We start from the raw sequence: 14,087 nt of genomic DNA on the forward strand, positions 1-14,087 counted from the left end.
AGAATCTGACTACAATATTGGAGCCAAAAATGATCCTGAAACATTTTCACAAGCCATGAGTTACAAAAAGTCAAATTTATGGCATGATGCTATGAAAGAAGAGATGAATTCCATGATGAGCAATGGAGTTTGGGATCTTGTAGAGTTGCCTAATGAAGCAAAGGCCATTGGTTGCAAATGGGTCTTTAAAACTAAGAAAGATTCGTTAGGCAACATTGAGAGATACAAGGCAAGACTTGTTGCAAAGGGATTTACTCAAAAAGAGGGAATCGATTATACGGAGACATTTTCTCCTGTATCTAAGAAAGATTCTCTGCGTATTATTTTAGCATTAGTTGCTCATTTTGACCTTGAGTTGCAACAAATGGATGTGAAAACAGCATTTCTTAATGGAGATCTAGAGGAAGAGGTTTATATGAAACAACCTGAAGGTTTCTCCTCTAGTGTTGGTGAGCACTTGGTTTGCAAGCTTAGGAAGTCTATATACGGCTTAAAACAAGCCTCCCGCCAATGGTATTTTAAATTTCATGAAGTGATTTCTTCATTCGGATTTGTTGAAAATCCCATGGATCAATGCATATACCAGAAGGTTAGTGGGAGTAAAATATGTTTCCTTGTTTTATACGTAGATGATATTTTGCTTGCAACCAATGATAAGGATTTGCCGCATGAGGTGAAACAATTTCTTTCTAAAAATTTCGACATGAAGGATATGGGTGAAGCATCTTATGTCATTGGCATTAAGATCTATAGAGATAGACCTCGAGGCATTTTAGGTCTATCACAAGAAACCTATATTGACAAACTTTTAGAAAGATTTCGGATGAAGGATTGTTCACCAAGTGTTGCTCCCATTGTGAAAGGTGATAGGTTCAATTTGAACCAATGCCCAAAGAACAATTTTGAAAGGGAATCAATGAAAAACATCCCATATGCTTCTGTCGTAGGAAGCCTTATGTATGCTCAGGTCTGTACTAGACCTGATATTGCATTTATTGTGGGGATGCTAGGTCGATATCAGAGTAATCCAGGTATGGACCACTGGAGAGCTGCAAAGAAAGTGATGAGGTATCTACAAGAAACCAAAGATTACATGCTTATGTATAGACATACAGACAATTTGGATGTGATTGGTTACTCAGATTCAGACTTCGCCGGTTGTGTTGATTCTCGTAAATCAACATCAGGATATATTTTTATGATGGCCGGTGGAGCTATTTCTTAGAGAAGCGCTAAGCAGACCTTGACTGCTACTTCTACCATGGAAGCTGAGTTTGTCTCCTGCTTTGAGGCTACTTCACATGGTGTATGGCTTAAGAGTTTCATTTCTGGGCTTAGAATCATGGATTCTATTTCTAGGCCATTAAGAATTTTCTGTGACAATTCAGCTGCTGTCTTTATGGCTAAAAACAATAAAAGTGGAAGTCGAAGTAAACACATCGACATTAAGTATTTAGCCATAAGAGAACATGTAAAAGAAAAGAAAGTGGTCATTGAGCACATTAGCACTGAATTGATGATTGCTGATCCTTTGACTAAAGGCATGCCACCTCTAAAATTTAAGGATCATGTAAAGAAAATGGGACTTAGTTCCACTTTGTAATGATATTAAAACTCTTATATATTGTGGAATTTTCTCATTTATGTGCACATTATTTTGAGAAAATATATTGTTGTTGGACCAAGAATAAACATAAGGTTTATTCATAAAGTAATATTACCATATTAAGATTAAGAAAATAAATACATCGTTATACATGGATGATAATACTCGCTCTTAGATGACTTATCGCTATGATTCATGTATTTATTTCTTAAGAAAGTTGTTCGAGAAATATTAATTCAAATTATTAAGATAAACGTATGGACCAAGTGGGAGAATGTAACAGTTATTATTAAATATCTTATTTAATAATAACGTAACCGTTCTTATTAAGATTCATAATTCATTATCATGAATTTCTTCATTTATTATGATTTAAATAATTTCAGTTTCTTATTCTTTATGCATGAAACCGTTGTTATTAAATTAAATATTTAATATCATTAAGTTCTTCATTATGGTCCAAACGTTACAAATTTGAATTAATTCTTGAACGTTATGAGTTGGTGATGATAAATGTTCTTGATGGGAGAACGTCTATATATACATGAGGATTTTGGTCCCTTGGCTCAATCATCTCTTTGAGGCGAAAGGCTTTCCTACACCATCTAAAGCGAGAGTTCTGAGTCGAGAAGAACCAAAGTTCAAGAAGAAACCTCTACAGAAATTCTTGGCGACAATGGCCGGAGGTACGCTATTTCGTTTCCGCATTAGTTTATTGTGTTTCTATTACAATGATTTAGAAACACAAGTTGGCTTCATTAAAATTTCTTACAATTTTACCTAATCATCAGTTAATTCCTTCTCTAAATTTATACTAATTTGCGACAGAAATAATTCTTATAAATTGTTTTCGTTACTTTCTACCGCTGGTGGAATCACACCCAATACTTTTACTTTCTTAATCCAACGCGTCCTGAATTGGAAGTTGACCTATTCCACAAGTCAACGCACTTCAACCCACGTTCGGGCCAAGTCAAAAAAGAGGAACAAAATGGGTTTATCCAATAGTGATTACTATAAGTTCGAAAAATTCAAGGATACTTATTATAATACGGTGGGGTCAAAAAGCGGCATTATATTTAGGTGGATTTAGTCAACGAGAAAAAGTCAACTTATACATTAATTCCCGAGATATAAATTGTATTGTAGCCATTCACGCGTGATATGTTGATGTGTCCCTTTTATAGTATAGTATTATAATAATAATGACCGAGCCATTATGGCAGATATACCGCAGAAAATATTTTCATATTGTTTGATAATTACATGATATTTTATTTTTTTACTTATTATCAAATTTAAAATCAGAATCGAGATTCAAATTTCAAAGTATAAGAATCGAAATAGACCCCCTATGCCTATCCGGCTAATTCCACACCCATGTGGAATCACACTATGCAACTTGCAGCTGCTGTAGTGGGATCCACGATCAAAGGCAAGGCTGAGGCACTGCAGCGGGCGAAGCCCGAGGGGACGATCCACCCTGTTCGCAGTGGCTTTTACCTGACACACTCGACCCCAGCAGCTGACTTCCAACACATCCGGCTCCCTTCCCATTGACGGAGTCCTCCGCCGACCACAATTTCATGTGGGCCTCCACCACCCATTCTCAGGTGTTGCAATCTGCCAAACTTGGGACTGCAACTTGGACCCAGTGTAGTAGTCATCTACTGCTGCCAATCTAGTCTGTCTTCATCTTGTTCTGCTGCTGCCGCATGCTCCGAAAGATGCAGATAAAAAGTTAGGAAAGTTTTCTTCATGAGTTGGGTTGGGCGTTCCGGAGCCGTTTGTAGCAAGTCTACCGCGTGAGGAACTTGAGGAAACACAAGAGCAGCCATTGGCGATCTCTAAATTCCTTGGGTGGTAATCATGCATGGTCTGCAGAATTAGTTCATCTTGGAGAAAAGGAATCATCAATGCACGTACGATGGTGGTTGCATGTAACTGTCGCAGAGATCAGAGAAAGACGATGATTGCCATGGTTGACTTCCTTGCTCTGTTTTGCTGATGCTCACATTCAGCATCTCTCTGCTGACAAAGTCTACTGCTGCCAGCAGAAGCGACCACAAATTGTGGCAGGCATTTCCAAGAGCATTTTGAGTGTGTTGAACAATAACATGTATCATAGGAGAACCTTGATGATGAGATAATGATCAAGAGCATGGTATCAACAACAACATGTTGTCTCGATGAATCTTCTCCAATTTCTTGTTGGATCTATCAGCACGCATGCTTTCTTGTCACAAGGATTAGAATTTTAGTTGTCTAAAAAGATGTGGATGAACATTGGAGTAATAGGAAATATTATAACATTAGGGTATCAATTTCTTATATTTACCTGTAATAAATCTGATATGAGAGAATAGTTTATACTAGTCTTCTGATATATGATGATACGCATTCCTATAGAGAAATTCAATAATAAGACTTCGACATAGATGGATATACCTGCTTTAATTCAGATTGTACCTAAGTCAAGAAGTACTATGGTATCTCGGTAAAGCCAAGCTCGTATCTATCTCGCTTTTTTATGATATTGTTGATGAACTTACACACTATGGTCGGGAAGTCAATATGACTTGGTCCACAAGTCGATGTCTGGGGTTCTCGACCTTCGGAAGCGAGTCTCTCGGTTTACTAGGGGAGACGCCGAGGTCGAGCTAGATCATGGGTTGGGGCGGCCGTGCATCTGGGTTCCTGCACACAGGCCCTGGTCGGGAGATTCCCGACTTGGGCCCCTCGGAGATTGAATCAATGGACTATTTTCCTCCTCCATTTTTCCTCAACTGGCCAAGTATCGGCCAAGGGCTTTTATACTGCTGCCCGAGGATCGGGCGTACGCAGATTTTGCTTGACGACCAATCCCCCGAGTGAAGAGATGATACCTTTGTGTAGTCGTCGCCTAGTATGCATGGAACGATGCCATACGACTCCATCCCGAGCTTTCCGGGACGGGACTTGCCGAGGGGGCGCCTCCCTGTACGAGCTTCAGTTCGACGCGAGAAGTTAGCCTTCGTGCTGACTTGGCAGGGGCGTGACTTAGCATGGGTCGTGATGTGGTCGGTTGCTGAATATAAGAAGTCTCCCAGGTTCGAACTCAGTCTGCAAAGGCCGGGGTAAGTGACGTACGAATTCAAACCCAGGAGACTTCTTATATTTAGCAACCGCCTCCTTGATCTTCTCGGGCACACCCAGACGCTCCTCCTTCAAAGCCTCTTCGACGATAGGTAACGTAAGAGTTCAGGTATCGGGTTGCCTTTGCCCGTTTTTGCGCGAGGTACTCAGACCTGGAGCTGGAGTTGAACCCCTTTACCGATCTACCGGATGGGGTCGACATGCCGATCGAGGTCCCCTTTGACAACAGCCCGGAGGCTCCCCCGAACTAGGTGGTGTAATTTTTCTTTTGTTTTGGTCGGGCCAAGTTTTGGACTGTAATGCCCCGACCGCAATGTGTGCACCCTTTTGATCAATGAAAGTTGTCTTTTCCAAATCTTGACTTGACGTCTTACTTCTATAGGTAAAACTTTTTCAAATTTCATGCATTCTAAGTCCTCGGGAGGGGGCTCCCTCCCATGGTCTTGAGATGGTAAGTTCGTTTTCAGACCACGTCGTTGATTCGGTAGAGACATTCCCAATTTGGGGCAAGCTTTTCTCTTGCCTGGGTGGGGTTGCTTACTTCAGTCTTTTGAAGGACGAGGTCTCTGGCCTTGATCGGTCGCGGGCGGACTCTTTGGTTGTAGAGTCGGGCAATGACCTTTTTATACACCAGGGTGCGTAGGTGCGCCTCGACCCTTCTTTCTTCGAGCAGGTCAAGGTTAGCCCTGAGGACTTCCTCGGAGTTGTTCTCTCCGAAGGTGTTAGTGCGCAAGGTTGGGAATACCATCTTGGGCAGGAGGATTGCCTCGATTCCGAACGGCAAGCTAAATGGGGATTCTCCCGATGTGGCCTTAGGGGTCATTCACAGTGCCCATAGGACGCTAGGGAATTCGTCCACCCAGGCTCCGTGCGCCCCAGTCACCCTCCTTTTGAGGCCTTCTAGAATTGCCTGGTTCATAACTTTAGCCTGTTCGTTGGTCTGAGGGTGTGCGACCGAGCTAAACTTTAATTGTATCCCGTACGACTGATAGTAGGCCTTAAACTTAGTGCTGTTAAAATGGGCTCCGTTGTTGGTAATGATGGCCTTTGGGATCCCGAACCAGGTGATGTTCCTCCAAGTGAAGCCTTGGACTTGTCTTTCCATGATGGATGCCAGGGGTTCAGCCCATAGTCGCCATTGACTATGAGGAAGCGTCGTTGCCCTGAAGCTGGGGGGAAAGGCCTAAGGAGGTTGCGGCCCCATTGGGCGAAGGGCCAAGCCGCATCCATCAGAGCGAGGGGGACCGCGGGCTGGTGCTGTAACCAGGCGTGCCTTTGGCATTGTTAGCACCGCTGCACGTATGATAGGGCATCTTGGCACATGGTGGGTCAATAGTAGCCCTGTCTGAGAATCTTGAAGGTTAGAGTTCAGTCGTCGATGTGCTCCCCATAGAAGACCTCGTGGAGCTCAGTGAGGACCGTCTCAGCCTCAGGTGGTGCGAGGCAATGTAGGAGGGGTTGAGAGAAAGCTCTTCGGTACAACTTCTCGCCAATCTCACAGTACCAGGCTTGGGCTTATCTTAGTCATCGCGTGACCGTCGGATCGTCGGGCTGTGTCCCATCCCTTTTGAAGTGGAGGATTTCCTCCATCCAATTCGGTGAGACCTTGGTCCCGATGACATCCCGGGTTGGAACTATCGGGGCCATGAGGGATTCAGTTGTTGGGGCCCCTCCCAGGTTACGAGTGGAGGCCAACCTGGCTAAGGCATCGGCTTGTGCGTTCTACATGCAAGGTATCCTTGTAACCAAGAGGTGGTCGAAGCGGCGGGTGAGCTGTCTTACTTCCGCTAGGTATAGCACCATGGTTGGGTCTCGGGCTTCGTAGCTCCCGTCGATATGTCCCGCCACCAGCTGAGAGTCGTTGAAGGCTTTGAGGTCACGCACATGCATTTTCAGGGCGAGGTGCAGCCCGTGGAGTAACGCCTTGTATTCAGCATCGTTGTTAGTGGCCCTGAATCATAGCTGAAGTGCCAGTTCATAGGTTTCTCTGGTTGGGCTCCTGAGGATGAATCTGGCCCTTGCTCCCTCGGCGGTTGTCGATCCGTCCACATATAGGGTCCTTGTGCACTCGTTATGTCCTTGTTCAATAGCATGGTCCTTGGGGCTTAGTTCGGAGATGAAGTCGGCTAGTACCTGGGCTTTTATGACTGTCCTAGGGGTGTATTGGATGTCAAACTTGCTGAGCTCGATCGACCACCGTAGCATCTGACCTGATGCATCGAACTTTGAGAGGATTTACCGCAGGAGTTGGTCGGTTATCACCTTGATTGTATGGGCTTGGAAGTATGGTCATAGTTTTTGGGTTGTCTTTATCAGCGCGAGGATCAACTTCTCGATCGGGAGGTACCGTACCTCGGGTCCGGTGAGAACATAACTAACATAATAGATAGGTTGTTGTGCTGATGGCGCCTCTCAGGTTAACACCGAGTTGACCACTTGTGCCGAGGCTACCAGGTAATGGTCGAGACCTCACCCGGCTCGGGTGATGTGAGTCAGGGCAATCGAGTGAGGTACACCTTTAGCTTTTCGAAGGCTTCCTCGCATTCCGAGGTCCATGCGATGCTGTCGGCTTGCCAGAGAGCTCGGAAGAAGGGGAGGCACTTGTCTCCTGAACCCGACACAAACCTGCTGAGCACTGCCAGTTTTCCAGTGAGGCACTGCACTTCCTTGATCGAGCGCGGAGGCTGCATCTCTGCTATGGCTCGAACCTTTTTCGGGTTAGCGTCTATTCCTCTCCGGTGGATGACGAACCCGAGGAATTTCCCTGAATGGACCCTGAAGATGCACTTCGAAGGATTTGAGGGTCCGGAAGGTCTCTGCTAGATCAGCCAGATGTGTGCTTGCCGACTTGCTCTTCACGATCATTTCATCGACATATACCTCTATGTTCCTTCCGAGTTGTTGCTTGAATAGCTCATTGACCATTCTTTGGTACATCGCCCCGACATTTTTTAGGCCAAAAGGTATTACTTTGTAACAATATACTCCCCTGTCGGTAATGAAAGCGGTGTGCTCTTGGTCTTGCGGTGCCCTCTGGATCTGGTTATAGCCTAAAAATGCATCCATGAATGTGAGAAGTTCGTAACCTACTGTGGCATCCACCAGCTGATCTATTCTCGGTAGTGGATAGCAATCTTTGGGGCATACTCGGTTAAGATCGGTATAGTCGACACACATCCTCCAGCTCCCATTGTGTTTCTTAACAAGGACTACATTTGACCACCACTGGGGGTATTTCACCTCGGTTATGAACCTAGCCTCACTAAGGCGGTCTATTTCATTATTGATCGCCTTTTGTCGCTCGAGTGCGAACTTCCTCGGCCTTTGTTTCACAGGTCATGCTTCGGGGTGGATGTTGAGGTGATGTTGGTCTACTTTCGAATTGATTCCGGGCATGTCTTTTAGGGACCACGCAAACATATCAGCATTTTTTTTCAGAAAGTCGATGAGCTGGAGTTGGTTTACCTCAGGGAGCGTCGTTCTGACTTTTACGATTATGTCGGGTCGGTCCCTTTTAAGAAAGTCGATGAGCTGATCGGGTGGTTCCCAGTGTGCCGATGAACCCTGATTCGCGTAACCTCGACCCATGATCCAGCTCGACCTCGGCTTCACCTCTAGTCGATCGAGAGACTCGCTTCCGAACGTCGAGAACCTCGGACATTGACTCGTGGACCAAGTCATGCTGACTCCCCAATCACGACTCGTAAGTTCATCAACATTTTGGCGCTAGAAGGAGGGCTGATGTCATAGGAGCACCTCGCAGGAACTCACCCCGAGGGAGAACCACCAATTGCTCACCTCCCTTTCAGATTTGGAGAACAACCCCCAACCCCCCCGTCCTCAAGGATGGGGGCATCCCGATGTTGACGTCGGATCGCTATTGGCGCTTGTTCAATAATCCAGGACTCTCTCCCCCTAGAAATACTGCAGGAACCTCGGTCATTTCACCCGAGGCGTTCCTCAGCTTAGCCAAGCAAGTACAAACCTTGACGGGGATGATACAAACGATCATCCCACTCATCCTGCAGATCGTGCAGTTAGCGGCTCCCTCGACCGACCCAACACCGCAGAAGACAAATCGGGAATAGGTCGGGATAAGGGAGGCCCAAGAGCAGACCGCAACACCCAGAAACCTTCCCGAGCAGAGCGCACCTACACCTTGCCGAGCTACGCCATCATTCCTCGAGTTCGACAACTTGTCGTCAAACTCGGCAGATGACTCATTCAAGGTCCAACTATCTGTGGTCAATCGTCACCTAGACGAGTTCCTGCGCGAATTCCTGAAGTCGTGCAGCGAGGTCGGGGAAAGCAGTTCGGGTGGATCCCCTTTTGCTCAGGAAATCCAGGGCAAGCTCGTGCTGCTCAACTTCAGACTCCCGGCACTGAAGATGTACGATGATGGCTCCGACCCTAAGGAGCACGTTGTCGAGTTTCAGGCTCAAATGGCCCTTTACGGCACCTCCGACGCCCTTATGTGTCAGGCGTTCTCGACTACCTTCAAAGGGTCGACTGTTTTCCTCCTCCCTTTTTCCTCCCTTGGCTAGTTGCCGGCCAAAGGCTTTTATATTGTTGCTTGAGGATTGGTCGTACGTGGATTTGGCATGATAACCGATCCCTTGAGTGACAAGATGGTACCTTCATACAACCGCTGCCCGATATGCGTGGAACGACGCCATATGATGCCGTCCCGAGCTTTCCGGGACAGGACTTGCCGAGGGGGCGCCTCCCTGTACGGGCTTCGATTCGACGCAAGAAGTCAACCTTCATGCTGACTCGACGGGGGTGTGCTGTGGCGTGTGTCGTGACGTGGCCGGGATCCAGAATATACCATATCAGATCTGACTTCTAATATACAAATAAAATAAGTTAATCTTGTAAATGATACCAAAAGAAGTTAATTATTTTCCTTCGAAGAGTTGCAGATGCATCACAATCACAACCGTACCAAATAAGTTATAGTGAATATCCTTATCATCATATAATATACAAAAGATCTTCAATCCTAAGTTATTAAACTCATTTTTATATTATAAGAAAAGAGAGGAGTCACAAAAGTCTCTTTCCGTCCCTATCTTTCTTTTTTTGTTTTTATATCTCGACTTGAGTGATTGGAGGAGGGTCATAAAAAATTCTTAATCCCTCTTTGAATCGAACCAATGAATCTCGAAAACCTTGACCTTAGACTCAATTGATGATGCTTTATAAACCTATAACATCAATAATGCAAGTGAAAAGACCAAGTCAACTCCATACTCTTCTAAACATAAATTCAAACTATTCATCTATATAATATATATAATCTAAAATTACCTAGTCTAAATCATTAGTAGATCATATACATAAATCCATCCCCCAAAAATGATAACAAAAAAGAGTATATACTCTATTGAAAATGAGATAGAAAAAAGAAAACAAAGCTCAAACCATTCTTTAGGAAAATCGATGGAGAAACGTTTTATAAACAACATACACACAAGAAGATGATCCTAACTGTTGATCTCATAAATCTCAATCGAACAACACCATTGAATTGACATGACTAGGATGTCTTGTTTTCACACATTAATATTTACTTTCTTAGACAAACGAATGCTAGAAAATATGAGGAATAAGAGAAGGAAAGAAGAAACAAAAAAATAAAAGGTGAAAAGAGGAGAAGGAGAAAAAGAAAGAAAATAACAAATTAAAGGGAATGATATAAAAATTAAAAAAAATATGGTTGATAATTATGATTACAAAGATAACTATGACCGATTAGAATTTTGATAACTATGATTACAAAGACATCCTTGATGCTTCAACATTTGATCTTACTATCTAACCTTGTACTCAACATTCACAATAGCAATGAGTTAAAAGAGTCTGGTGGTGCAATTTGGAAGAATTGAAATCTCCCTGCAGATTTTGAAGGAGATCCCCTAATTCCCCATACTCTTTTCAATTGGTTGACATGCATTTTTAATGGCATATGATTCCCTCTCAATTCTAACCCATTAACCAATACTCTTTTCTTTCATACAAGGATACATTTTCATTAGCATTTGATTCTTTCTCAAAATTCAATGGAGAGAATTGGCTTCTTAATTTGATAAATCTGAAACCAGTTGATCCAAAATGTTTACCTGAATCTTCTCATCTTCACAAGGCCATCAAATTTAGATATCAGGAAGTAAATTGTGACAGCAAGGTTTTCCTGTCAAACCAGTTTGAAGATGACAACACTTCGAAGGAAGCATACAATCCTGGATACTCATTATATCTGTAAGGGGGTTAAAGATCAGCCTCTGCCCCAAAATAAAAGGTCATGAGAGATGCAGTAGAAACCCCAGATCTTGACATTAGCATACAACCTTCAACTTAGTGATAGCTGGATCCACAAGCAAAAGTAGAGTACAAAAAATGAGTCACCATCATTAAGGTGCATACTGGTTTATTAATCTTAAATCATATCTAGAAATAAGACATAACAAGATAGCCAACAGTGAAAAGAGGAGCAGAAACGGGGGCTCATGTAAAATTCAAAGAATTTTATGCAAGTTACCTGATGCAATAATCTTAACATACAAAATATGTCTAAGCTGTAGAAGAATGAGATATTAAATTTGCATGAAAGGAAAAAAAACAAGACAAGGATTGAACTTGGGATGACAAAAAACATCTCACGTTGGAAGTAGTTTTTTGTGCTTGAAATATAGCAAGAAACAAGAATAGATTACTGCACAGGATATGCTCGATATGATCAGCACCCAGTTGAAATTGGAAGCAGTATCAAACACAGAATCCTCAAAGTTCATGCCAAAGACTCCTGTAACGACTGCAAATAGTGTCACCACGAAAGTAGCAGCTGCAAGCAGCAACTCAAACTGGATGAGCTGGTTCCGAACGTTGTCCTGTTGGGATTACAAATTTACTTAATAAAGTACTCGGTAACATGGAGTTGTTAATACAGGACACAATTCACAAGGTATTTCTCACCAGCTTAATGTTTATAAAGTCTTCTGTGTCGTCGATGTACTCTTTAAGCTGTGACATTGCAAAGTAGCAAGATATTAGGAAGTCAGATGGACATAACAATTCAAGTCTTCGAACAGAATTTTGCTCAAAAGAAAGAAAAAATCAATGTGCTTCAGCTCTTACAGATAACAATTTGCTTAAAGTGTTGTCGATGCCAACGAAATATGCTTCGAGTAACATCTCTAGTTCTTCAACATGTCTTCCCCTAGTAGATGATCCTCTTGAGCTCTCATGCTTGCTGAAGCTCATATTGCTCGAGCCTTTCTCTGGTTGACCAGTACTAGAACATGTGGGCGAGACAGGTGCAGACTGTGATACCCAGTTGCCAGATTGAATGCTATTCAAATATCCATCGGTGGATAAATATGCCTCCATCCTCTCCTTCTTCTCGGTTAAGTACATCTCGGCCATGTCCCCATCATCATCCATGAGCTGTTCTATTTCGTCGTGCACCTGAAAAATGGATGCAATTGTGTAAATTCAAGATGAAATCAGCAATGAACGAAATGAGGAGTATCACCTTAGAGTTCTCCATATACCTTCTGAACCCTATGAGTCAAGGCAAGAAGATGGCTTTTCAGTCTCCGAACATGCTCAAGGTTGGTGGTGCTAATGGATGAAGCTAGTTCCTCTAGCACAGGATAAATCTCAACTTCCAACTCGGTTACCTGTTAAATTGACAAGCATGATGAAAGTCATGTGTGAATTGCCCTTGTTTATGCATCTTTGGGATTCCGACAATGCATAGTTAAAAGTAATAATGCATACTATTACAAGTACTGAAATCAAGAACCACAAATAAATTCCTAAGAATCGAAATTTCGAGTCCATATGAACATCATCTTTGTTTCATAAGGAGGTAAAACAGGGGTACCTGGGAATCAAGTGATGCAGACACCAGTTCAAGGGCGAGCTCCAGAGCCTTGAACTCAAATGGCAGGTCATCTTCCATCAGCAAGTATGGCAGGTGAGTTCGTCGCAGAGCGCAATACCAAGAAAGGAACACACGATAGTTAGCTTCCATAAGGTAGCCGTAATCGAGAGCTCGAGATAAATGGCAGCAAAATACCATTTTGATCCTTCATCCTTCGAAGCCGCTGGCACAGCTCAGATTCGTAGTGCGTCGAGGAACCGTCGGAGGATCTCATGAGCAGAACCTCATCCGCCATTATGATGCACCGGACCTGCTCGAGGCTGACGACGATGGCGTTCTCTCGACCGAGAATGGTGGAAGGGTAGACGAAGACGGGATCCAGAAGCCGGAAGTCTCTGGACGGCAACCCGCATCGCCGCAGCAAAGCGATCTTATCCAGCGTAATCACCTGCGAGTTCCCGCTACTATCTATCTGTATCCACGACCGGCCACTCTGCCCCCTCTTTTTGAGTCCCGACGCCCCAAATCCATGAAAGCTAGGGTTTACAGCGCCATCAAATCTGACACCTTCAGGAGAAGAAGCAGGCTTCGGGATCGAAGCTAGGAAGGGAGGCGTGCGACGATCCTCCATTAGAAGCAAACCTACATGTTCGGAACAAGCAAACCAATGGTCGAAACTAATCAAGAACTTAGAACAGACCTCTCTGGATCCGAACACCAATACCTCAACCAACCTACCAATCCAAAACCTCACGAAATCAATAAAAATGGAATATTTACACCAAAACCATACGGTGATTGGATCTCAGAGCATGAATCGTCATTATTGATTCACATTCAGAGCATGAATCTTCATAATCGACAACTTAGAACAGACCTCTCTGGATCCGAAACACCAATACCTCAACCGACCTACCAATCCAAAACCTCACGAAATCAATCAAAATGGAATCTTTACACCAAAACCATACGGTGATTGGACCTCAGAGCACGAATCTTCATTATTGATTCACATTAAGATTCAAAACCAGGAAGCAGGAACTGACCTTAACATTACACATCCAAGAAGAGTAGACTGCTGGAATGATTGGGGGGGTGCGCGGAGAAGGCTTCAAGATTTGGAAGGCTGAGGAGCCCAGCGGGGGCGGGGTCTCATCGGCTCTTCTACGTTCCGTAATGAACTTCTCGTCGGTGGATTATGATTAGCTGTACAGAAGATTTATTTCTGCGAAAAAGACGTCTTTTTTATGTGAATTAGTGGATAAACCCCCCACAAATTCTTGGACGAGAAAAAAGAGAGGCTTTTTCTATATAATTGTTCTACGTGAAGTTGTTTTAGCGGATAAATTAGACACGATTACAACATCATGCCGTGGAAAAGCTGATGATAAATCTACTTGATAGAAAAATGCGTCACACGTGCCGTGTGGGTCTCTGAGTCCACGGTGGAGAAGAAAA

The 14,087-nt window shown here is 43.7% G+C and overlaps 1 protein-coding gene across 1 annotated transcript; it reads right to left on the reverse strand.

Moving 5' to 3' along the window:
* Positions 1-10,675: 10,675 nt before the first annotated feature.
* On the reverse strand, positions 10,676-13,833 carry LOC135626179 (magnesium transporter MRS2-5-like). The gene is made up of 8 exons (XM_065131297.1): positions 13,676-13,833; positions 12,825-13,271; positions 12,630-12,700; positions 12,295-12,423; positions 11,879-12,208; positions 11,717-11,764; positions 11,405-11,631; positions 10,676-11,108 (listed from the first exon to the last, which is right to left on the reverse strand). Exons 2-8 carry the CDS (start codon positions 13,258-13,260, stop codon positions 11,099-11,101), a joined length of 1,251 nt encoding a protein of 416 aa, XP_064987369.1. The 5' UTR covers positions 13,261-13,271; positions 13,676-13,833; the 3' UTR covers positions 10,676-11,098.
* Positions 13,834-14,087: the final 254 nt, after the last annotated feature.

This window comes from Musa acuminata, chromosome BXJ2-11 (genome assembly GCF_036884655.1).
Source record: "Musa acuminata AAA Group cultivar baxijiao chromosome BXJ2-11, Cavendish_Baxijiao_AAA, whole genome shotgun sequence".
Classification (NCBI taxonomy): Eukaryota; Viridiplantae; Streptophyta; class Magnoliopsida; order Zingiberales; family Musaceae; genus Musa; species Musa acuminata.